This window comes from Varanus komodoensis, unplaced genomic scaffold, assembly GCF_004798865.1.
Source record: "Varanus komodoensis strain SLA01 unplaced genomic scaffold, ASM479886v1 scaffold1, whole genome shotgun sequence".
Taxonomy (NCBI): Eukaryota; Metazoa; Chordata; class Lepidosauria; order Squamata; family Varanidae; genus Varanus; species Varanus komodoensis.
Genome location: NW_025335268.1, coordinates 86,267,537 through 86,294,342, shown reverse-complemented (window position 1 = coordinate 86,294,342; position 26,806 = coordinate 86,267,537). Strand labels below are relative to the sequence as shown.

Here is a 26,806-nt window from a genome sequence, read left to right as displayed (position 1 = left end):
GCTCTTCCCCAGTAGCATATTGGGGAAGAGCAGAGGGCTAGTACTAGTAGCGCCAGAAAGAATGAAGCAACTGGGTCAAAGCCGAAAGGACACTCAGCTGCAGATGTATCTGGTGGTGAAAGGAGAGTCCGATGCTGTAAAGATCTATACTCCATAGGAACCTGGAATGTAAGATCCATGAATCAAGGCAAGCTGGATGTGGTCAAACAAGAGATGTCAAAACTGAACATTGACTTCTTAGGAATCAGTGAACTAAAATGGACAGGAATGGGTGAATTTAATTCAGATGGCCAAGAATCCCACAGAAGAAATGGAGTAGACTCCATAGTCAATAAAGGAGTAGGAAAAGCAGTACTGGGATACAATCTCCAAAATGGCAGAATGATCTCAGTTCAAATCCAAGACAACATCAGAGTAGTCCAAGTCTATGCCCCAACCACTGGTGCTAAAGAGGCTGAAGTTGACCGGTTCTATGAAGGCCTACAAAACCTTCTAGAATTAACACCCAAAAATGATGTCCTTATCATCACTGGGGATTGGATCCCCTTCCTTCCTAAAGTAGGAAGCCAAAAGATAACCAGAATAACAGGCAGGTTTGGCCTTGGAGTACAAAATGAAGCAGGGCACAGGCTGGTAGAATTTTGTCAAGAGAATACGATGGTCATAGCAAACACTCTTTTCCAACAACCCAAGAGACAACTCTACACATGGACATCACCAGACGGTCAACACAGAAATCAGATTGACTATGTGCTCTGCGGGCAAAGATGGAGAAGCTCTATACAGTCAGTAAAAACAAGACCAGGAGCTGACTGTGGCTCAGATCATGAGCTTCTGGTTGGAAAATTTAGGCTTAAATTGAAGAAAGTAGGGAAAAGCACTAAACCCAATTGAATGCAGAATTCCAGAGAAAAGCTAGAAGAGATAAGAATGCCTTCTTAAATGAACAGTGCAAAGAAATAGAAGAAAACAATAGAATAGGGAGGACCAGAGATCTCTTGAAGGGAAGGAAAATTGAAGGGAATGTTTCCTGCAAAGATGGGCATGATAAAGGACCAAAATGGCAGGGACCTAACAGAGGCAGAAGAGATTAAGAAGAGGTGGCAAGATTACACAGAAGAACTATGTAAGAAAGAGCTTAACATCCCTGATAACCACGATGGGGTAGTCACTGGCCTCGAGCCAGACATCCTGGAACGTGAAGTCAAATGGGCCTTAGGAAGTCTGAGCAACAAGCTAGTGGAGGTGACAGTATTCCAGCTGAGCTATTCAAAATCTTAAAAGACAATGCAGTAAAAGTGCTACACTCAATATGCCAGCAAACTTGGAAAACTCAACAGTGACCACAGGATTGGAAAAGGTCAGTTTACATTCCCATCCCAAAGAAGGGCAATGCCAAAGAATATTCAGACTACCACACCATTGCACTCATTTCACATGCTAGCAAAGTTATGCTCAAAATTCTACAAGCTAGGCTTCAGCAGTATGTGGACTGAGAATTACCAGAAGTACAGGCAGGATTTTGAAGAAAGGAACTAGAGATCAAATTGCCAACATATGCTGGATCATGGAGAAAGCTAGGGAATTCCAGAAAAACATCTACTTCTGCTTCACTGACTATGCTAAAGACTTTGATTGTGTGGATCACAACAAACTGTGTCAAGTTCTTAAAGAGATGGGAGTACCAGACCATCTGATTTGTCTCTTGAGAAACTTATATGCAGGTCAAGAAGCAACAGTGAGAACTGGACATGGAACTACTGATTGGTTCAAAGTTGAGAAAGGAGTTCGGCAACGCTGTATACTGTCGCCCTGCCTATTTAACTTATATGCAGAGCACATCATGAAAAAGGCGAGCCTAGATGAATCACCAGTTGGAATTAAGATTGCTGGGAGAAATATCAACAACCTCAGATATGCAGATGATACCACTCTAATGGCAGAAAGTGAAGAGGAACTAAAGAGCCTCTTGATGCAGGTGAAGGAGGAGAGCACAAAAGTTGGCTTGAAACTCAACATTAAGAAAACTAAGAGCATGGCATCTGGTCCTCTCACTTCCTGGCAAATAGATGGGGAAGAAATGGAGGTAGAGACAGATTTTATTTTCCTGGGCTCGAAGATCACCGCAGATGGGGACCGCAGCCAAGAAATTAAAAGATGCTTGCTCCTGGGGAGGAAAGCTATGGCAAATCTAGACAGCATACTAAAAAGCAGGGACATCACCCTGCCAACAAAAGTGCATATAGTCAAGGCTATGGTTTTCCCAGTTGCAATGTATGGCTGTGAAAGTTGGACCATAAGGAAGGCTGAGCGCCGAAGAATTGAGGTCTTTGAATTGTGGTGCTGGAGGAGACTCCTGTGAGTCCCTTGGACCGCAAGGCGATCAAACCAGTCAGTCCTAGAGGAGATCAATCCTGACTGCTCTTTAGAAGGCCAGATCCTGAAGATGAAACTCAAATACTTTGGCCACCTAATGTGAAGGAAGGACTCCCTGGAGAAGAGCCCAGTGCTGGGAACAATTGAGGGCAAAAGAAGAAGGGGACAGCAGAGAATGAGGTGGCTAGAAGGAGTCACTGAAGCAGTTGGTGTGAGCTTAAGTGGACTCTGGGGGATGGTGGAGGACAGGAATGTTGTCCATGGGGTCACGATGGGTCGGACACGACTTCGTGACTAACAACAAGCATTATGGAATTAATATTTCATTGAGGCACTGAGAACTTACAGCTGCCTGTTTTGTGAACTGGCACTGAGTCCCACTCTGGTGGTGGAGAGTCTTTTTCTCCTTCTGAGCTGCTGGTATTTCCTAGCTCTTGACCAGAGCCACTGGAGAAGAACTTTGCTAATGTCGATGGCCTACTCTCCATCAGTTTTGTGTTTATACCTACAGAGAAAGAAATAAGTGGTCAGTCTATTGTTAATAAAGTAGGAACTTAAGTCTTGCCAGTAAGGAACCACAAAGACAAATTAAGTTTCAAAGTCTACATTAATCAATAACTGAACTGTCAAAACTTACCTTTTGTTTTCTGAATGTTTCTTGGTTTGAACCCATTTGTGAATGTATGCTGGGCAGAGAGCTTGGAGGAAAAACTTTTGTGTGGCTTAATTTCCAGTGATGAAGGACATGACATCTCAAAAGAACTAAAATAGAAATATGGGCACAAAAGGTAACTTTTGTAGGAGTTCGTCTACTGAAATAAGATCTTGCATGCATAAAGTGCATAGCTCATAAACAGCTTTCTTGACCTGCCTCAATATGACTCCCTTAGTCTTAAGTGTCAGTGTTTCCTTGACTATCTTGCCATCAAGAGGCCCCAACTGTGCAAAATTATCCATAATTACAAACCCTCTTTCAACACTTTTGCAACCCCTGGCACATTTCTCTCAGCTGCCTGACACTTGGGTCTAAAGACAAGGCTTCTGCTGACAGGCAATTCTATATAATAATTTATTCTGTTTAGTCACTTTATATCTAGAAATATTCTCAAAAGAGTTCAGAAAATCAGACATTGTAATAAATATACTCATCGATTAAAACATTAGCACCAAAACCTCAAAACATAACAAGTAGGGTAGCAAAGCCAGAGCATGCTCTTCCCCTGCCACCTCTTTAGTTGGGGAGGGTGGTGCTATCACTGTGCTATGCTTACCTAGGTTTCACATCTGTTGGGATTTCTTTCTTGATAACTGATACCTTTTTGTTTTTCTGTTTTCCTGGTATTTCATTTTCCTGTTTTTCTGGCATTGGCTGTTTTCCCTTTTGCTTTTCTGGCTCCTACAAGTAGAAAACCAAACCAAACCCCAAGAAAAGTATTAAGCAAATTCACTCTTTAAGAACATAATTTTGAAAATGAAACACTAGTAACAATATGAATATACAGATGAACTTCCCTGTCCAATCTTTCTCACAAAAATGACCTGAATTCTAATAAGATCACAGTGTTATCTAGAATTAGTTCAACAGGTTGCTTAGCTTCTTTTTTAAATGAAATGCTTGGCCTATAATTTCATGAAATCTATATTGACCATGATGTAATTTTAGACCACTTGTCAGATGCATCAGAAGGAACTATCTTATGCCAGCTGTGGTATTTCCTGCAGGGTACATCTGGAAAGAGGAGCTGACATAGACTGAACATCTTTGTTGCTGGCTTACGGTTCTCAAACTTCTATTTACATGAACCTTCTGGATGAGGTTTGTGGGTATGATAGTATCACTATGGTGAATAGAACCAAGTTGTTCTCTTTCCATCAGATTTCAAGGACACAGTGGAGGTCCCAATAATGTGACTAAAGTAAATGATGAACTACTGTAGGTTATCAAGCAGAAACTAAGCTCAAATGAGATAGAGATGTGTTTGGTGAGCCGGTGAGCTATCTGGTAGTTGATGTATAATCAGTTTCCTAGAAGATGAAGTTTTCAGTTTGAGTGGTCCTATACACTATGCTGCACCTAAGTAGCCAGCTAGCAACTGTCACCAGAAATGCTTCAGTATGCTACTTGCACGCTTTCCAAGAGAAGGCATATTCTGCAGTTACTATACCCACCCTGATTATGCACAGATTGGAGTGGGCAGTGTGCTGTAGATGAAACTGCTTTTTAAAAGCATACAGAAACATTAGTTAGTTCAAAATGAAGCTATTCCAGGACTGGGTGGGGCCTAATATTCAGAACATGGAACTCTACTGGATCATGATTATTTCCAAGCCCTATGCAATGTCCTGGTTACTACTTTTATTTAAGTCCTAAATGGTTTGGAACCTGATAGTCAAGAGCATCTACTCCCACATGACCCTTTTTGTTTTATACCCCATTCCTATAGAGATGTCTGGTATGTGGGACAAGACCTTTTCACCCAACTGTGAATTCCCTGCCCTAAGAGGCTTAATTGGTTTCTTGTTGTTTCTATGTTTAGTAAACACAGTATTAATTTACACACTAGGTAATACTTTCTCTTATTGCACTGCATTCATTTTTTTGTCTCAACTTAAATTTTAATTTGTTTTGTCACTGAATCTTTAAGCAATTGCTGAGCTGTCTTCTGGGGAAGAACAAGTTGCAAATAAATAAATATTGCAGTAGATTTCAGGTATATAATCAGGCAGGCACTTAAGAATGCATGAAAAAACATTCTGGAGTAGACCAAAGGTCTATCTAGTTCACCATTCTGTTCTCACAGTGCTCAGACAGATGCCTAAAGAAAGCCCTCACATAGACACAAGCACAATCATAGCAGCCCCTTTCATCTTCCTCAGGAACTGGCATACTAATATGTACAGCATGAAGAAGTACTTCCTTTACTGAGTAACTCATATGGTATTAACATACTATGTGAACAGCAGCAGCAGCAACATTAGCAGTTACTTTTAGAGATCTATTACACAAAACTCTTATCTTCTGCTTCCTTCTATACAGGATACTCTCAAGCCCCACTTCCCTTTACAGTTCTCTACCTCTTTCAGAAGTGCCTCTGTATCTGGGTTGGAAGTTTCTGTGGTAGTTGAAGAACTGTCATCATCTGCTAGAGAGTCTTTCAGTTCATCCTCTGGCTGCTTTCCCTTTCCTCTTCGATCTTTTTCTTCCCGCTTCTTTTGGGGCTTAGATTTGCGTGGAAATTGTTTTCCTTTCCCTGGGGTGATACAGGAAGCTTCTAATTAGTGAATAATATTCTTTTATAATTGTGATTTTCCTGGGACACACCTATTAGGAGCATTGCCTACCTGAACTGTGTTGAATGATAGGAGTTGCTCCAGAACAAGTCAGTGGAGCTCATGCAGGAGCTGTACCTCCTTCCTCACACAAGATTCAGTCCGAGTACAACTTTCTCATTTCATAGTACTCTAAAGTACTGTGTACATTACACCACAGTATGCTACACCACTCCTAAAGAAACCTGACCTGCATGATGTGAAAAATTTTAGACCAACAGCCAATATCCCCTTCCTGGGCAAGGTGATCAAGTAAGTGGGTGGTGGGCTGGCAGTTCCAGGCATTTTTGCAGGATTCATTTCAATCAGGTTTTCAGCCTGGGTTTGGGACAAAGACTGCCTTGGTCACCCTGTGAGATGACATTTGCTGGGAGAGAGGCAGGGGGAATGCGGCCCTGTTGATTTTCTCTACAGCTTTTGATACCATTGACCATGGTATCCTTCTGGAGATGCTGGACTGGGATTAGGGGGTACCACCTTGCAGTGGTTCTGCTCCTACTTGGCTAACTGGTTCCAGATGGTGGCACTGGGGGACTGTTGTTCTGTGCCATGGTGAATCATGGAGTTCTGCAGGGTTCGATTCTTTCCCCCATGCTTTTTAACATCTACATGAAACCACTGGGTGAAGTCATCTGGAGGTGTGGTCTGAGGTGTCACCAGCATGTTGATGCCACCCAGTTCAACCTTGCTTTTCCATTTGACCCAGGTGAGGCAGTGACTGTCTTGGACTGGTGCCTGAATTTAACTAATGGGTTGGAAGAAGGGCAATAAACTGAAGCTGAATCCAGACAAAACAAAGGTGTTGTTGGTGGGCACTCCAACTAGGAAATTTTCAACCTACCTTGGGTGGGGATGCACTCCCTCAAAGGATAAGGTTCATAGCTTAGGGGTGCTCCTGGGCCCTGAGCTCTCCCAGGTTTCCCAGGTGGGCTTTGAAAGGCCATTCCTAGGAGAATCATGTAGCCTGGCCCTACCCAATCTGGTTTTATCCAGATGTTTTGGAGTGCCATTCAAAATGTGTAATGCTTGGACTACCAGTTCTGGGAAGCAGTAATGGAGCTGAAGTTTAAAACATCTAAAGAGCAGCAGGTTGGAGAAGGCTGCTATTAATATTTTACTATATATATTAACTGAAAGCACTGGCTGGGGAAATTGATCATGCAATTGGATTTAGGAAAGGCAACAGGTTTTTAGGATCACAAGAGTGTTCCCATAATTCAAGCTATCATGCACACTGGATTCAGCATGAAGATGCTATTGTTGATTCCCCATATACTTGTTTCCTCTTTGCAAGTACAGATATACAAACTGTTCCAAAGATACTAGTTCAGATCTTGAGTTTTCTCAGAGGATGAGAGGTGACATCACTGGGCTGACTGTAAGGGTAACTGACATCTTCCTTGCTCTGGCAAATGAGGTGATAATAAGGGCTGCAACATTTTCCTATTGTTTGCGATAGATTAGTATAAAAGAAGTCAGAGAAGAGAACAAATAAATAAGCAGAGGACAGATAAGTCTTTCCATTCTTTGACTTCTTATTCCACTCTAGGGGTTTAATTGATAGCACACATTTGAAGTATTTCTTGCCTTTCTACTTAACAACGAAAGGTTGTATTTGAACACAGTTCTTTTTTTAGAGCTCCTTTTCTTAACAAGCTGAACTCCAGCAGAAAAAAGCAAGAACCATCAAGCACTTGCTTCTCCCAGAGACCTCAGAGAGCAAGCACACATGAGTATTCTGCACAATCACAATGAGTTCCTGTACTTTAGAATGTACCATTACACTGTTGGAAGGAACATGGCCATAATCCAACCAGATGCCTCTGTGCCTGCAAATTTTCTTATAGTCCACCAATTCTGCCATGGAAATGGTCTCTACCAATTATACATTGGAAATTTAGCATTACTGGAAGAATTCTAAATATAAATGCTCATTTCTGAAAAGAAACATGTTGGCTTTAGAAATGAGATTTGTTCCTGCTTTGGGACCAGTTGCAGGAAGTGTTAAATCGCTTAGCACTTCCTAGAAAGAGAACATCTCTTTACTCAGCAATTTCTCTCCCTAAGAAAGAACTTTATATGCACACATTTCTTTGTAAAAAAGAGTTAATCTGGTGAAGCAGGAATGTATTACCTTTGCTTTTTGCTACTGGAGATGGGGGTTGCTCTGTAAACAAATCTGGGGAAGGGGATTCTGGATGATCAAAGTCTTTGTCCATGGTTTCTATAAGCGTAGCAATGTCTGAGTCTTCAGAGCTGTGCCTTGTGTTACCAGCACATTCTGAATGTGAAGCAGCAAGATGCTGTGACTGTGGCAGGGAATTTTCATTCTGCTGCTCTTGTTGTTGAGGCACTGCTGGTGGTTGTGATAAGTGCTCCTCCAGTAATACTGGAGCATGCTGCTGGTTTGGTTGAAGATTTTGCTTTGCACCCCTGGACTTTCTGCCTACTGCATGATTCTGAGTTGCACCACTTGAATCCAGGAAGAGGGAACCTGTTCTGTTAGTTGACTGTGCAGAACCTGCCTGCATGGAAGTCCTACTGGAAATACTTGAACTGTTTTTAAGCTTCACATTCTCAACTTCAACTGAATTTCTGTTGCTGTGCAGGTTTATTGTAGAGTTGCATTGCCTGTGACTTGCTGCACTGGATCGTGATGAACTTCCTGGTCCATAGATTCCTCTGGAAGAGCTGTGATTAGAATCAGATCCAAGTGCATTCAAGCTGAAAATAATGGGAGAAAATACATTTAAGGCTTGCAGGCCTAATATTTAAGATCTAGCTAGTTACACAGTTGCCAATCCATTAAACAAAACACATTGGTAGTTTTGTTTTTAAGTAGTAATTAAGATGGATTTAACATAGTAAAAAACTTGCGTTAGAAGGCATAATGTTTAAATTGGGCCTCAAAGATTGTAACAGGAAGGTTAAAGCAGAATACATCAGTTCTTATAATCAAATAGCAGCTCATTAGTACAAAGACCAAGTTAACAAAAATTAAGTTCAGTCCCATTTCAAAACATGTGAAATAATTTGCACACTGCTTCATTCAGGCATCCTTCCTGGACCTATTTTCCCTTTTCTATATATGTATTTTATAACCAATATCTTTTCTTCCATCAAGGTAACATTATGCAGTACATTTTACAGAATTATGCAGTTATTCAACAGCTGCTTTCATACATTTCTAACTGTATTATACTCAAGAATGCAATAAATGTGAACCCTATCAAAGAACAGCATATTTACAAACAAATTTTGGTTTTTGCATATTGCAATATATATGCCTGCATACCAATTAGCAATTCTCATGTTATTTCCTACTCAAACTGTTCCAGAGTTCAAAAAGTAATGTAAGAAGCAATTCTACTATTTATTTACTCATTTAGTGTAAGAAACAATTTTTTTTAAAAAGTCATGCATTTGTAATTGATGTTCTAGTTTTAAACTGAGTAACTCTTCATTCTCGTGTATTTGAGTGGATAAAATTGTACAGAGCAGTCATTTAAAATTCTATAGACATTTTTGCTCCATTTGTGGTCTGTTCAAATTATTGTAACCATAGCAGGTTCCTTTATAAATCAGTCTATACTGGTGAAAAATGCTACTCTGAAAATATGCAGTTCAGTAAAGGCTTACCTTCCATCTGATGAAATTCCAACTATTCTCCTGAGATCAAATGGTCTTCCCATATCAAAGGGAGGATTGGATGCCTCATAGGACAGACGTCTTCTGAATGGCTCCCATATTCCTTGAGCTTCTAAATAGGCTGTTCCAATTACCAAAAGGAAGAGCACACTGTAAAAGACAAACATCAGAGATTTTACCATTTCAGCACTGAAGAACTGAAGATACAAACAATCCCATCTCTTACTGCCAAATCGAGAATAACACAACCATCTATGAAGATCACAAAAACCTATCATGGTGGAAAAGAGATAAGTAAAGTTTCCATGCTACACAATTAATATTGGCATATCCACCTATTATTAGATACGTAAATTTAAAATTTAGAAAAACAAGCTTAGACACAGTTTTTCAAAAATTAGAATTAAATATGGTAGAAAAAACCAGTATCACAAATGTAACTTCTGAATTATTAGGCCTACTGTACTGGCACACTGCCTAGAAACTTGCTTTCCTAAAAGAGGGGATTCCCAGCAGAGAAAGTGTTCTCTATCAGCAAGCAGAGCCTAATTTAGATGCTGTTTCTCTCAGAAGCTTCCCAGTTAAATGTGTTGTCTGAAATAGGGTACTGCAGTAAGAAACTGAATTTCCCACTGAATCTTGTTTCAACTGAATCCTAGAACAATTGTAAAAATTTGTAAAGTTATAAACTGTCTAACTCAATTTCTCTGTAAGATCAGCTACTATTTGCCTCCATGCTTGATATATGCACACTCAACATGTATTATGATCGCTACTGAAATATCTTAAGTCGCAACTGGAAACAAATATTCATGTTCATTAGAAATTTAGTATTCTTTAGTCATTACGATTCAGAGTTGGTTATTGTGCAACAGGAGCTAATGACTTCAAATAAAACGGAAACTTTCATTACTGCAACTGCTGTTTTCTACTGGTTTGTTTTGAGGGGAGGGGGGCACATCAGCAAGTGCAGTTATACAGAATCAATGTATCTAGAAGATCTGAAAACCGAGCAGTGTCCTATGGATGGTTAGCATCTATTTCCAAGTTAATATTGCACTAGATACCTGCTTCAGTTTTCAGAATGACAGCTGAAAAAAATACTTACTTCTCTGTATATTATGATTGTTACTACTAGAGGAGGAATAACAAGTACTATCCTTCACAAAAGATGCCTTGAGTTCAAAAGGGGCTCGGATTATGGGGCTCAGAAAGAGCAGCATATCATACAGATATAAACAAGCCAATAGAAAAATGCACATTACCTCATTATTCCTGAGACTACTATGTATAGTGCCAGCTCCCAGTTGGGTCTGGGCAAGGCTTCTGCACATGTTGCTAACATATGATAGGGAAGGGATGCATTTAATACAAATATAAATTCAGAGCCTCCTTCTGTGGTTAGCTTCAGCTCACGAACAACTCTGGAAGTAGTGAAATCTGGTGTAAACCTGTTAAGAGTAAGGAAAGACTATTATAATTATCCAGGATTTAACATATACACCAATAAGTTGTTTCAATTCTGATGTTATTGACTTCCTATAGTCATCCTAGACCTCAAAATTACCTTCCATGGTTAGATAACAATCAAACAGGGATTTGTGGTAATATTAGGTATTGTTGGAATTTGAGTTAAAGTACTGATGCATAGGTCTTCAAAAATGGAGTCCTCCATATTAATTTTTGATTTCAACACATTCCATATATCAAGACCATTTTGAATTAAATCAGACCTCAATGAGTTTAGAGGTTAGCTTGAACTGGGGATGTTTTAGTAGCCACTATCATTTCCCTCCCACTGAAATAAACACTGGCTCATGTCAGGCTATCCAATATGAAGTGATATGCTCAAGAATTGTCCAACCAAGAACCCATCCTGGTTCTTTCTAGGACCTACTAAACTAAAGGACCTATAAAGCACCTAGTTGCTCCTGTCACCACTATTTAAGTTTGGGGAAAGGAAAGGGATAGTGATGGTCTATGATAGCAGAGCCTCTAAACCCAATCCTGTTCCCAATAAGAAAAAAGAAAGCATTTTATTTAAATTGATTTTGAAAACTAACAGTTTATTCAAACCCATTTTGAATCAGGCTGTGACAAGGCTCACTCACTACAGGGTTCAACTGAGTATTTCAGTTATGGGAAATTAGCCCATAAAATGAATGTTTATCACTTCATGACTACCATCCAAAATACAAACACTGAATCAACACACTGCAATAAGAAAGACTTGATGACCATGCTTGATGCACCCACAAATTACCATAGTGCATATGCAGTAAATTATCATTGTCAAAGGAAAACATTCCATTATCATCAATAGACATTGATGACAAAAGTGAACTTACAATATGACTATGTCTTTAGAGGCATTGGCACTTAGTGCAAATTCTTGACAATTAACTACTTTAAATCCATATCCTTCACATAAATAGCCACTGATTTCCATGGATTTTATTTTAACTTGAAGCTGCCCAGTGTTCTCCACTTTGAATGTTCTTTTCAGTGTAAAATTTGGTTCCTTTAATTTAGTTTCTGGAGGAGGAAAAAAACAGTTCAGATTAAATTAATACAATATAATTATTACTGAAGCAAAGTGAGGCATCTGAATACAATTCCACTTGTTTTTAATAAAGCCATTATGATTACTTTCACTTTCTCATTCTTTTAAAAAACTGAAATAAGGTAGATTGTCTTCCTTCACTCTCACATGTTCTTGCATGGGGTTTGATACTTGGCTTCAACATAACTTTCATCACAGAATACTCACTTTCAGTACAGTCTTTTAGTAATGCTTCAGTGATTTTAAAGCGTAAAGAACTTCCTAGTCCAGGTGGTTTCCCTGCAACTCTCACACTCTCAGTAGTTCCTTGTCCTTTAACCATTACAGCATCTATTACGGTTAAATTATTTCTACAGAGAAACAAAATTGAAGGAATCATTATGAAGTTATAAAGACATTTTAACTGTATTTTCTTACCCTGATCAGGAAATATAAACTCGATCCTAAATTGTTACAAGCAGTGCTACTTTGGATAAAAGTTATGACACTAATTTCCTGAAGTCAATAAAATTAAAACAATTATGCATGAGCTATGGAGTTTAAGGCCAAAGAAATACATAAGATTTTATTTTGCTAAGTATCCAGAATATTAGCATGTGCTGTAGAACAAGTCCACTTCTGGAACGTCTATGATAGTCTCAAAACAATTTGTGATACTACACTGGAGTCTGCAGTTCCAAGAAATTACCTTTCCAAGGATTACATGGATTATTATTAAAGCACAAATTATACTTTCACATGGGGCCACATATTCACCCATGGAATTTTGTCCAATAAGGTGCTTCAGGAAAAGTGCCACAATTATGCAAATCAATGTGGCCATACATCCAGTTAAAATGTGGGTGTAGCTGTCCACACAATTTTGTCCTCCACACAATAATAAAGTACAATATAATTTAATATAATCTTAGCTGAACTAAAATTCTGCCTTTGGCTTCACTGACTCACAGAGATGATCTTGAGGCTGGGTAGATAGAATTAGCATTTGTGATACAGCAGCACCTCAATATTACTGTGAGGATAGCCAGCTATATGAATGGGCCTTGTCTCATATGCATGGATATATATTTATACATAACATAATATTTTACAGAATTTAATTCATTTCCACAAATCACTACAGGTCACCTTGAAAGCTACCAGTTAACATGCATTGTAGACACTTGGAAAAGTGTAGCTCAAAATTTAGATCAGATATCCTCATTAGTTCAGAAGAAATACTGTACCTGATAATTATCAATGATGAAACTGTTTTATTAAGAACTGGTGTAAATTTGACTTTGACAGATTTTCTCTCACCAGGCTTTAAAATTACATTTAGAACTGATTGCCGAGAAAACCCCTCTGCAAATCCTGTGGAGCTCTGTAATGCTTGTCCCTTGAAAGAGGGAAACAAAACAAATTTGTATAATTTTCACATTTCTAGACTGTCAAATGTTGTATATTTAAAATATAGTACAATCTGTGCACATGACACAGCTAATAGAGCAAGAGACAAGACGCTTCCTAAAGGAGCTTAGCAAACTAAATTTAGATGGCAAGGGAGCAGAAAGGAAAGCCTTCCCGTTCTGCTGTGCTCTGCCTTCCAAATGTGGTACATAAACTAGTAGAATGATGTTTTTCTTTAAAAGATCATGCCTACTAGTGGATGGAGTACTGGAAAGATCACTAGAAAGCAGCACAAGAGGATTTGCTACTTGAGAAGCAAACGTCTTTTCAATGTGGTAAGAGTTTAAATACAAAAGCAATAGAGACAGGCCCCCACCCTGATTATATACCTGAGAAATGTTAGAATACAACATAAGCAATTCCAAACCCTACAAAGCTCCATTCAACATTTAGTAGTGGTATTAGCAACACTGGCTTGTTCAGAAGTTACATTAAACAGTGATTCAGCATCAGCAGAACTAAGTCTTCTCTCTGCATGGTCCATTAAATAAATTATTTTAATTTTTTTTTAGTACAGACCATTAATTTACTTGTATGAATGTAATAACTATACTTTATCTTTTCTTTAAACCAAGATGAAAGCCATGGTTTGAAAATGGGGCAAATCACAGGGGGTGGATCAGAATTTATGCTCTAAGAAAATAAGGGCCCCTTTTACTGCTCTCACCCAACAAAGGGATACTGATGGTGGGACACAAGTGATGCGACTTTTTCACATGTCCTTCCTCCTTGGAGCCACCTGTACCCTTCAAATTCTTCTTTAATGTGTTTCTGAATTCTTTATTCAACTGTGTTTTACAGATTTGGATACAATGGCAAATCTGGAGTTAAAGAAGACTAATATATGCACATGGGAAATAGATTATATGAGCACAAAGTTTGTTCATGTAACATTAACAGTGAATTAGTCCATTGTATGTGCACCACTTTCTCTGATAAGGAAAATCTAAAAAAAAAAGTAGCAGTTCCTTCCCTGCTAGCTTTTCTTAGCCAAGAGGGACAAGGATCCAGTACAGTTTTAGTGACATGAACTTGTCCAATCACTTTGTCAACAACCTAACTGGAACTCATCCAAAGAGAGTTGACAAGACTGTGCTCTGGAGATCTCTTTTGATTTCACTGCAACAACATTGGAATCTAAGTCTTGGTGAATACAAGCAATTTGTTCTCTGTATTCCAGAGTTCAACCAGGGATGTGATAGGTCCACCAGCCGTATCAGTCAGAAAGTCCCTTAGAGCCCTCTGGAAACCACCTGGATCCATCAGCCTCCAGGGCTGGACCAGCTTAACGGGTTCTCCCGGCAGAGGAGAACAGCCTCCATTACTCAGAATCTCAACAGGCATGACAAAGTGCACCACCTTCATATCACTATTGCCATATCCAGCTGAAAATAACAGAACTAGGGTGTGCTCTGCTACATGTGCTGGTTTGATAACATGTTGGGACAGCCCCGTGGTTGTCATGAAGTTCATCAAATCCTGACCTGCCCCTGACAGGACCAGCAGTCTGGGGGGACCTCAACATCACGGCTAAAACAAGCTCTATCAGCTCAGGTAGGGAGAGTGCTGGGTCACAAGGTGGACAGAATTTTCATTCTGTCCCACTTGCCTAGCACAAGATGCACTCTAGATTAGGAGTCAGATGAAGAGGGAGCCTGGAGAGAGAGTGTGTGTTCTTATATACCAGCACTTCAGTCTTCCTTGATGCTGTACCAAGCTTGTTCTTCCCTATGACAAGATTATGAATACTTTTAATATTGCGATCCTTTGTTATCTGTACGAAATTGTAAGACACATCTATATTATTCCAACATTACAGATGTGGGGTTCAGACAGTGGCTTGTCTCAGGATATAGAATGGCTTCAAGGTATAACTGAGACTTGAACAAGGGACCACAAGCTCACACTTCTAACCCTCATGCTACACCAGCTAAAAGATTAAAATCTGGATCAAACAAATCTAAATTTAAGGGTGGTGGTGAGAAGAGTTACTTACACAGTTTCTGGAGACCTGAAATTCTAGGGTCCTCAAATTGAAGTTTGCTGCCTTACTAAAATTAAACCTAGATGAGGAACACATCATTACGTCATTTATAACTTCAGGGATTTTTTAAAAATATATGTCATTGAATAAATAAGCTGCATGATAATTTAATTGCTCTTCTCTATGACAAGGTTATGAATGTTTTAAATATTGCTACTCTCAGTTACTTATAAGATAAGCCTATGTTATCCCAACATTACAGATGAGGGCTCAGATAGTGGCTTGCTTTAGCTATCTAGGTGGAACTGGGACTTGAAAATGGACCCCAGGCTCATGTTTCTAGCCACTACTGGAGTGGCATTGGTCTTTTGGAATTACTTTTGCTTTTGGAAAAAAAAAAAAAATTCTGTTATCATGCAAAACTCCTATTATACCTGTAATAGCAGTTTGTAACTACAACCCCTATGCTAACTGTAACACTAGATATTATAAAGATGACTGAATCCAAGACTGACACTATTTTATTTATTTATTAATTTAAAACTTTTATATGCCGTACCTTATGCATAGCATCTCAGGACAGCTTACTATCATTAAAATCAAAATACGGTAAAACAATCCAGTATAATATAACCAGTAAAATAAATTAAATCAAAAGTGACTGTTAAAACATTAAGATATTAACTTTTAAAATAGCAATTGGATAAAAAGGTTTTGACCTGGCACCGCAAATAATATTAGCTTGGGGCCAGGTGAACCTCTCTGAGCAGCGCATTCCACAATCTGGGCACCACCACAGAGAAGGCCCTACTCCGAGCAGACATCCTTTCAAATACAAATACAAATTTGCGATATTGAAAGGAATCCTATTCTAAAAACAAGTGAATGCAATGCAGATGATGGACCCCAAACACAACTCTAAGTGAACTTCTTGTAAGTTTGTCTTCTTATCACTACTTACCGGTCTATTAGCTTATCTGCGAAGACCGATGGATTGGAAAACAGTGCTATGGGAAGTAGCTGAGCAAAAACAGTAACATCTGCTGGGTTTTCTAGAAGAATATCTTCCTCCTGAGGGAACAAATTTGAATTCAGATTTATTGTCCCAAAGTAGAAAATGTAGCTGACATTTAAATATTAAGTTTTGTTTTGTTAGTGGTACATTAACACTGTCAGGACTCACAGAAGAACTGTTTGTGTTGGTAAGTGAGAAATCCAAATGGCGCAAAGGACTGAGTAAAGAGGGCCAGGTCAATTCTGCTGTGACTTTGGATGTGACTGCCTTCTGAAGATCTGTGTCCACTTCAAATACAGCACTTAATCTAGATAAGCAATGTAATTTAGCAGTAAGAAAAAGTGTTAGAGCATTAAAATATTACCATTTCATGGGACTAACATTCATGTAAGAGTTACAGTTCACCAATTTCACAATTTTACATTATAAGCATTTAAAAATAATTTATACATGTCACATTTGGCATTGGCTTTATCTTGGAGACAGTGTGACAAGGGAGAGGGACACAATATTCAGAAAAGCATAGAAAAGACATTATGGAAGAATTTTACATGCAGCTGGAGTATGGAAACTGATAGGCTTGAGTTTACAGTAATCATGGGGTAATACATATAGAAGTTATTTGATTGATTAGAGAACTGTTCATACAGTCACAGTAAGCAGAAGCAGTGCGTACAGGTATGAACAAGGACACCAACAGTGGCTTTCCAGGTCCTACTAAACCCTGGTTGCAAATGATTGCACATTATGGGTCCAGAGACATGGCCTACAAATCTTTATGAACTTAATATGCCACAGTCTAGACATCTATGGAAGCACTTCCAAGGTATATTTCAACATGCTGAAACCAAGCTCTTTACTAGTTTACTACCTGTATTTAGAAAGGTTTTCTTCTCTATTTTTTACCTGGTTCAGATGACATGGCAAGCTCCCCGTCTCAAGTGGCATCTCCCCTGTCCTCCCCATTGCACTTCAGGACAAAAGATTTGTTTTATTCTTCTTTGTCCCCAGAGTGCAAACAGAACCTCTTCCTGGAGGTGCAACGAGTTCCAGCCTCAGATGGGTCAATGTGCAGAGGGCTGCCTGCTCCAAGGGGCTGCTCACTGCAAGGTGGGGACAAAGGCTGGAAGCTCAAGTCACTGCACTAAATGGACTCTCAACAGCCACACAACTGTGGCTGTCAGAAAGAGGAGATTCATTCTTCCCTGCAGTGTCCCCTGGGATACTGCCTGGAATAATGAGGGAGTGAAGTACTGAGAAAAAGCTAAATCATCTGTAGTGCTCATTATGGGTTCTTTGCAAAACAACCAATCCACTGTGGCTTACAGGCACAATGGGTTGCGGTGTTGTGTGAACTCAGCCAATGGCAATTACAATACATTTACTATTTTAATAAGCAGCTGAGATTCCTTAAAGATCATTAGTTAACTAGAAAGCTATTAAATTTGAAAATAAACTCACTGATTGCCCGAGTGTTCTCTTATGTCAATCCATTCTCTGAATAAATTATCATGCAAATCCCAATCAGAATCCCATGCATCTTCTTGCATGTATATACTGTGCTGTAATTTTGATTCAGCTAGAAGAGAGAAACACAACTTAATCCAAGTATCTTGAATATTTAAAATTCTATGCGCTTGTAACTCTAGCAATTAAAATTACTTACATTTAGCCAGAAAGGGCAATCCCACATAACAGTGATTTCCACATTGTAAACCAGGGTCAAAATAAATATTTGCAATCTGAAAAAGCAAGCAGCAACATGATAGAAACATCTTGAACAGAACACATGCCTCTTGAGAGTACATAAATATGGATTAAATGCCACTTTTCCACTGAAGTATGCCCTATTCCTCTGAAGTATGCAGGAAATAAATGTCTAATTAGGAGACAGAGAGAGAGACAGAGAGAGAGACAGAGAGAGAGAGAGCGCGCCACACAACAGGACACTTTGAGAGCAAGTCAGAAGCAGCCAGATATCTAGCACTCCTTGTTCACAACATGGTCCCCAAAGTATCCCTCAATTATGCTAGAGTCCTGGACTTGGTGTAATTACCAACAAAAGGAGAATTATAAAGCTGAGTAGGGAAGGCCAAGTCCATAAAAACTCGCCTCCTCCTTTGGCCAGCATGGGGAATGATGATAGCTCTGCCAGGAAATTCTACCCCCTCCACACCCCAGGATTGCTCAGCCCATTTCCAAACCTTGGATTTTTTTCCTGGCTCCAGATCTTCCTTGTTACTTCGTAATCTCTTGTAATAAAACCGAACATCTTCTGACAGTGAGCGTATCTGCTGTATTTTTACCTTCTGTGAGAAAGAGCTCATAATACTCAAACTCTGATGAACTGTCTTGCCCTAAAAAGGAAGTACATACTGAGTTCTTGACTGTATATATTCTTGTGACCATGATGACAAAGGTCCAACTGAAGTTTTGAATTGTGTTGTCTTTTTAGGGACATCTACAGCACAGTACTTTCCTCCAACCTTCTTAGACATTTCTAACATAGATATGTGTATAATGCTGTTCTAAATGATTATAAATTAATAAAATTTTCTTGCAAATGCTCACCAAACTAACAATTTTCTACTGCTAAAAATTGATCAGAGAAAAGTGAATGCTGAACACACCAAAAGTTTCAAGAATGATTGAAGGATTATTCCTACCCACTGAAACTATCTTAGCCTTGAAACAGGGATATATTTCATGGCTTTGTCAGTGTTCTGTTTAGGAAAAATGGGGGAAATCCAATAGTGTGTACCACCAATGTAGAGAATGTACACAATCAACAAATGGGATTCTTCCCCCCCCCACTCCCCCCCCCCAAAAGAAACAGCTCTGAATGGTTGCAAGACACATTGAAGATATGTGGGAGAAGAGAGGAAGTCCATGTTGTGAGACTTTGGATACCCTTCACAATAATACCCTTCACAAAGTGTGAAAAAGTGAAATTCAAAAGTGAACCTCTGAAAAGAATTTAAGTATTTTCTAATTGCTATTCAGTAACAGCAACCAGCTCTTTAAATCTGTGCATCAATCTCACATGAAGCTTCCTTCTCAAATGCTGCCTTTTTCATTTTTACTATTAAACAGAAATTGTATAGATAACACAAATATCATTTTAAGTCCCCACACTCAACTGAAATGCAAAAATGAGGGAAGGAAAGACTACAGTGCACAATTATTTCAATTTCTGAATGGGTAGCATTTTGGGAATATCTGGTTTTATTTTCAATGAGTTAAAAATGTTCTGTTCATAATTAAAGTTTATAACACAGATAGAGGACTTAGCAAATTAAAAAGCTGAAGTAACTGCCACATGGTCTCAATTATTATGAAAAGTAAAGCAGAGTAAGAACCAAGGATTTCTTGATACCTTTTTTTTTTCACTGTGAACTGTAGTATAACAAGCAGCCTTCCTCCTCAGGGAGGCAAGCATATCTAATATGCCCATGAATTCAGATATCTGAATGATGTAGTTAATATTTGCTAGTTCTTAGCACTTGGACTGATTCAATCACCCCATACTTAAGTAGCAATAAGAAATGGCTAGGCAATCAATCCAGCCTCTATGAAAATAAACAAGACAATTGGGTTCAAATTGCCTAGGCAGTGATAGCATAAAGCACAATTTCTGATCTAGTGATAATTTGTTTATATGCTTGTGAGTAATTTGTTTATGAACTTTGTTTTCTTTCCCATAACAATAGCCCAAAAATAGAAGGAACTGTTGGCATTTCTTCAAAATAGATCATCTTACTGGAAAGGAAGGTGGAAGAAGAATGTGTTTTGGGGAGCAAGTCAGCGAACCTACAGCAATTACAGCCTTCACAGGAACTGTTAAGATCTGAAGAAAGAAGGAAAAGGAAGCTTAACTAAAATATTCAAATTGACTCATCAAATTTAGATTCTAATTCTGCTACTAGCATATTTCTAAAGATCTTTTTCATTTTGTAAAATATTGTTTTTTTTTTACAATGAACAGAGACTCTAATCTGAAGCCGTCATTGTATTTAGGCAAAAATTCCTCAACATCTCAGAACAAGTATAAAAAAAATAGCCACACTGTAAAAGACAATTACTACTAAGGAAACATGCTGCTTGTTTTCTGTAATCAGATTTATACTCTGAAAGCCAAGTTATAAAGAAACATAGCTGCATTTGCACTTATATTATTCTCAAGCACTATAGTAAGTATTAAATACATTGGCAGATAATATTTAAAATAATTGAGAATTAGTATTACAAGAGCTAAGAGCCAGCTTTTAAAATTGGCTTATTTTCTGCTTCCTTGCTCATGACTTTCAGATTTAGTATTAGAAGTACCTCATAATCTGTTGAGATTTGTATGGCCCCATCATGTATTCCTTCAAGCTCTTTTGGTAATAATCTTACTCTGAATACGGTGTATGAACCAGGCATCAATGTTATCTGTAATGCAGATACACACATTTACTTAATCAACTTTAATTTCACCTTTTTCTGAACTCTAAAAACAGAGTTACCTAAAAGTCACATCATTCTTTTAAAGGGCTTTGTATTGAAATACATAGGTCTAGTTTGCAAGATCATCACAGCTTAAACCATGGTGGTTTGTTTATGCCACTGTGTATGCCTGCTGATACTTGCCTCATCAGTTAAACAGTAAGGCTTCTCAAATTGTCCAAACCCAGGTGAAATGGCTTTCTTGAAGGGAAGACAACCCAACAACATACCATGGATTAATCAGGCAATGGTGGCTGCAGTGCACTGTGATTTGTTAAAGTTGTGTTAACAGGGCAAACTGTGTCATAGAATCAGATTTTGTTTATCATTTGAGTGTAAAATGATCTCCCATCTTTATGATCCAAGACAAACTACAATGGCTTAATGTCTTATGAAAACAGCAGACACATGTCTATATTGTTTGTCTAAACTTGTACTACGGAGCATTAAAAAATGTGTTACTTACTGATGTTTGATCCAAGGAACTAGACTTTTCTAACTCTGGAAGACTTGCAATTATCGTAGTTTTGTTTCCTTTTTCAACAGCTAGAAGTTCTATGGTCAGACCATCACCTATTACATGCCAACTTTTTATAGCCAGCTTGAAAAAGATAGGACAGTTTAATAATAATTGGCATTGCCATTTAAGAAAAATCAAAACTACAATGTGAATGTCTCTTACCTGAATTGGATTGCTGTTGATAATTGCAAACAAAATGCTACTAGTTTCCGTGGCACTTAGTATACCAAAGTCTATTATCTGCTTGTCAGGTTTTGGAGGCAATACAAAATACTAGAAAAACAGAACAGCATTAACACTATTAAAGAAGCTTATAGCTCATATAACAAATACTGCAGGGACTCGGAGGTACTGTCATTTGTTCTAACCTACTGGTTCCTGCCTCCCAGAGCTGATCCTGTACAATATTTGTACAATAACAAACCAGCACTGCGATTCTTGATTTAACACCTGACTCTCAAAACCTATGTTTCTAGTGACAAAAAGTGCTGAAAGAAGCAGTCTGAGATCAAGACGAGAACTACCAGTTCTGAAAAATACATTCCCTTTTCTTTTTCAGTGCTTTTCTGGAACCACAGAGCTATTTTTTTTACTTCACACACTGCAAGTGAGAGTGGGTTGATCCCTCTTGTCACCCTCCAAAGAATGTCCTCACCCTAAACTTCTGATAACTCTGAATAGTTTCTGAACTATCTACCACTTGTTTCTTTTGGGGATTCTAATCTAGTTTGGGTCCAAAGCAACTGAGAGCTTCTTGGATCAAGGTCTATGAAACCACCCTCCACTCTGTCTCCAAACCATCTGAACTGGAATCAAGTTTAATTCAAATTCCGGCTGTGAAAATACTCTGCAGAAATACAAAGAATTCCCATCCAACATATTTTACTTTTTAAAAAGAGCAAGAGGTTTTCAAAGATATACTTACATCTAAAAATCCAGTGTATGCTCTCACAGGTAGATGAAATTTAGAGACATTGGTAATAAGCAAAATATTGCTATCAATGTGAAGAGATGACAAGGAAGCCACAAAATAAAGTGTGAAAATATATCTGGATTCATTTGGTGGAATTAAAACTGGTTTGCTGAAGTTGTGGACCTAGTTTAATAAATATGATCCAAGTTAAGAGTGAAGACAGTTTGCATAAGATTAAATATTAATGAAGTACTGTTTTCATAATTGGACTTACTTTAAATATTGCTTTGATTTCTTCTGGTAGCATTATATCATGAACAAACACTGCAAAATTGAATGTGTTTGTTAAATAGATAGGCCTTTCCACAGAGTCAGCAGGACTGTCACGGATATGAAACAAAGTGGCTGCATGATCAAATCCTAAGTATCTATTCCAAAATAAGAAAATTAAGCTGGAGATTTGCACAAATTTCTATAATAATAACAATATATAACCCCCTTTCCACAAAACTGGTGAGGCTATACACTGCAGAATAACTTCTCTTTCTGGATTGTTTATCCAATGTCATAAACATCTTTGTATGCCTGAAGTAGAGTCAGAGGCTCATTCCTGCTTTTGTCAGTAAGTTCAGATCCACCCAACAGACCACAGATTCCCTCTTTTGCCTCATCAACATACCCTGCTAAAACCAGTAACACAGTTCATCCAAATATGTAGCCACCTCCAGTAATGTTTAAAACAAGAACTGAGAAATAAATCAGAAACCAAACAAAACACCCAGCAATGCAAGAGAGTTACAATCAGCATGTTACATGTGAAAGATGAAATAGTATTAACTTATACTTAAGTTAATATCAGTTAACTTTATGCTGTAAGCCATCCAGAGACATAAGTAATTGGACGGCATACAAATTTTATAAATACATACATACATACATGCATACATACATACTTAGGGCTTTACTTGCTTAAAGCTTAACCCTGCCATTTCCCTTTCTGACACGTGTGGGCAGCAATTTACCACTAACATAATCATCATGTGCCCTAGCACAGCACTGTTTAAATATAAGCACTTGCTATGAATCTGGACCACCCCTCCCCTCAAACTTCCCCTCAATCTGTAGCTCTGTATACAGGAGACAAAACACAAAAGCCATATGCAGTTCATACAACAGCCTTATGCTGAACAATAACATTTTCATTTGACAGCATTTCTACTGCTACAGGCAGCTATGGAAGTGTCTAGTTACATGTCTACAGAAATTATATGCAAGTTCATACATGTACAATAAATTCTCATGAATGCAATCCAGTGAAATCTTACCCATCTAATACTTCTGCCTGATATGGAATTTCAAGTTTAGAGTAACTCTTCTCTTTTGCTTTGACTGTTATTTTTCCAGAAAACTGTGGGGGTCGTTTTGCTTTTGATGCTAAATGTACATTATGAATAAAAACAGTGTTGTTATTATTGCTGCTGCTACACACACATATCATTAAAATAGTATTATTTTACACTAATAAAACTATCATTGTTAAAGTGCTGGTGGATCCCATGTAAATCCCTAGCTTTTTTGCAACCAGCCTACTCAGAGATCATATTAGGATGCTGTTGTCTATGAATAATGTTGCTTTACAGTATTAACTATTTGCTGGGCTTAAGTAGGGAGGCACAGGAACATCTGTTCTTTTAGCCAGAAGATGGACCTTTCAGTAGACTGCTACCATTATACTCTATCCATTCTCACTTGCACAGATACTGAATAATAGGATTCAGTATTTGAACCTTCATAAAATTAACTAAAGTAGATCCAAATAGACATGTATGCTTTGCAAAGACAATTTACAACCTTGTCAGCATTACCTAAATTACTCTAACCTATAACTATTTTAAAAAAATCAAGTGTAAACCCTAACCCCCAAAATTGTTATCACTAGTAATATATTCAACTCTGCAGACAAAAATAATCCCAAACCTTAAATAAGAGGCAGAATGCATTTTGTTTTCAACTAAAAGTGAATGGAAATACCATTACTTACCATCAAAACTAATACTTGCAACTTTGGTATATTTACTTTCAGAAGCCCGCAGTGTAATTGGCTTGAAATGCACTGTGATGGCTTCATTTTGTGGTGTGGGTCGAACACTCTGGAAAACAAACAAAAGTGTAAACAGATTAAATTTGAGGTTGCTGAAATATTATACCCTTCGCATGATGGAAAAAAGACAACAGTTATATCATTTTAATTTTTTATTCACCTTCAATATTTCCTATCACACCAGAAAGAAGACTAAACAGCTGAAAGTACAGAACATGGGCCTAGCTAGGGGCTGGGGATATTAAAAAAACCCCCAAAACTCTTTTTAGCATCTTTTGAATGTGTCCTAGATATGACCAATAAACTGCTTCCAAATGAATGTAAGAACTAGTTAATATTTTAGCATACAAGATTCAGTCTGGGATAGTGGTTGAACAGCTGGGCTGGGATTTTGGAGATGTGGGTTTTAGCCCCATCTGAGCATGAAACTTGCAGGATGACTTTGGACCAGTCATTGACTCTCAGCCTAACTTTCTTCACAAGGTTGTGATAATAAAATGGCGAGGAGGAGGAGAAGGCAAGATGGTAGAAAGAGAAAACATGTCAGACTAGAAAAGTCTGATTAGGGCTGCACATTCAAAATGGTTATGGAATATGCCACAGCAAAGTTAATTAACTATAATTTGGCTTCATTACTTGAAGCAGGTTATTCTCTGTTCAAACAATGTTGGCTTTAATCCTGTAAGAGGCAGGCAGAATTGTGATCATAAAATTCAGTAGAACTACATATGAATGACTGTTCATAATATAGTGGTAAAATAAGCATAATATCTTCTGGCACAGAAACAGAAAAATATAAATAACTTCATACCACTTTAATATAAATTGCCTTCTTTTAAGAAGATACACAGACTTCAATATAAAAGCCCAGTAAAGGTTTCTGACTATAGTATTTGGCAACAATTCTATTAGTCTTGAAGGAATTTAGTTCTATGAGTATCTAGATTAAATTTCTGCTAAATATAGTCGTGGCCTTTCCCATGACATTAGCATGAAGTTTCAAGGAGATTTCTCCCTTGCTTCGAAATGGTGTTGAAACAAACTTCAGAAGCTATATGTTTCTGCTATTCACCTGCCCACCCCATGTTTATATGGCAATACGAGGAAATGTTTTAGACTTCACAATATGCTAGGTGGTATGCAATAGGTTTAACCAGATCACTTTATACCTTGGAGAGTAGCAGAAATAAAAAAACTGAGACTCTTGCAGTGTGAAGCTGGTATCTTTTTAGTAAGAATAAGGGCAAATTATTAGTAGACAAATGAATTAGTTAGATAAACTAACCCAGCTCAGATAGTTGGCTATATACTAACCTTCTTGGTACTTTAACAAATATTAATTCTGTTAAGAGGAAGGTAACTGAGCAGAATTATCTACCTTTTTTTCCTGCTCAGTGTTCAATTAGAATAAATGATTTCATTTTTTGTCCACCAACAATGGGCAACCTTTCTGCCACTGAGCTAGCTAGTAATATGATTAATTTATTGCATCTTTTCCTCTATAACTCAGAGAGTGGGGAACAGGACAGACAGTAATGGAAGATTCACTATGCCTGTAGACTGCTTGTAGAGATGCTACTGCCCATAAGTCTTATATGAGGATTTATGTTACAGTCTGGTTCACAGGTTTAAATAAGACACCCTGAAAATAAGTTGGTTGGTTGTTCACTCTCCAATCTATGTTACTCATGATAGATAATCAGGTACCCTGGGGGCTTGGCATGATTTGTTTCCTACTTCGTTTTCCTGTCTGCTCCCAGTCTATATCCCACGTGCCTTTGCAACACAACCTCAGCAGCCTACTTTGCTACTCCACTTAAGAGTGTGTTTGAATTCATTAGCAAAATAAAGGGTTTTCTGGAGAATTTTCTTCTCCAGATTGAGGACACTTGCATAAATTTAACACTATTTTCAATATCTTTCTAGGATTTGTACAATTTTAACTTTTAAAAAATGTTAGGGAGATTTGTACAAATCTGCCAAAGCTCAGCAACTACATTGCTTTAGTTAGTTACTCTGCTACAACAACAACTAAGTTAGAATTGGCACAAATCTCTCTCAGGTTGAAAAAAAGTTACATTTGCACAAGTCTTCTTGATTATGAAAAAAAACAGGTGTCACTATTTAGTGTCCTGTCAAAGTGGACTAGTAGATTACTTAGTCTCATTTCAAGATGTGATACAGAGGATGAGATTGCAAGGCGAGGCTGGCAGGGTTGTTATTGTTTACACAACTTTTGGCAGACAACTCTCTCATTGTTTTCAACAAGCCATACTGAAGTGGCTCTGTTGGATCAAGGCATCACCACAACCCTAAACAATCCTATTACAAGTCATGGCTTCTCAGGGAGATTTGCCTGTGAAAAATAATTCACAACTGAAAAGTCACTGAGATTGGGCATCATACTAAAACATCATGCAAC

The 26,806-nt window shown here is 38.1% G+C and overlaps 1 protein-coding gene across 3 annotated transcripts in view; it reads right to left on the bottom strand.

Annotated features, from left to right (window-relative positions):
- TMEM131 (transmembrane protein 131) overlaps positions 1-26,806 on the bottom strand; it is a 76,522-nt gene that overhangs the window by 8,666 nt on the left and 41,050 nt on the right. For 2 of the 3 annotated variants that reach the window (XM_044433409.1, XM_044433425.1), the window contains 23 exons: positions 24,325-24,433; positions 23,609-23,717; positions 22,558-22,711; positions 22,296-22,466; positions 21,317-21,643; positions 20,692-20,796; positions 20,126-20,212; positions 18,570-18,722; positions 18,032-18,107; positions 17,827-17,944; positions 16,534-16,672; positions 16,312-16,421; positions 15,363-15,429; positions 13,144-13,295; positions 12,125-12,267; positions 11,703-11,889; positions 10,620-10,805; positions 9,346-9,504; positions 7,841-8,430; positions 5,452-5,627; positions 3,648-3,772; positions 3,014-3,138; positions 2,723-2,881 (listed from right to left, as the gene is read on the bottom strand). In XM_044433409.1, coding sequence (XP_044289344.1) covers positions 2,723-2,881; positions 3,014-3,138; positions 3,648-3,772; positions 5,452-5,627; positions 7,841-8,430; positions 9,346-9,504; positions 10,620-10,805; positions 11,703-11,889; positions 12,125-12,267; positions 13,144-13,295; positions 15,363-15,429; positions 16,312-16,421; positions 16,534-16,672; positions 17,827-17,944; positions 18,032-18,107; positions 18,570-18,722; positions 20,126-20,212; positions 20,692-20,796; positions 21,317-21,643; positions 22,296-22,466; positions 22,558-22,711; positions 23,609-23,717; positions 24,325-24,433 — 3,727 coding nt within the window. The remainder of the gene's footprint in view (positions 1-2,722; positions 2,882-3,013; positions 3,139-3,647; positions 3,773-5,451; positions 5,628-7,840; positions 8,431-9,345; positions 9,505-10,619; positions 10,806-11,702; positions 11,890-12,124; positions 12,268-13,143; positions 13,296-15,362; positions 15,430-16,311; positions 16,422-16,533; positions 16,673-17,826; positions 17,945-18,031; positions 18,108-18,569; positions 18,723-20,125; positions 20,213-20,691; positions 20,797-21,316; positions 21,644-22,295; positions 22,467-22,557; positions 22,712-23,608; positions 23,718-24,324; positions 24,434-26,806) is intronic. The other variant, XM_044433417.1, reaches the window with a different exon arrangement.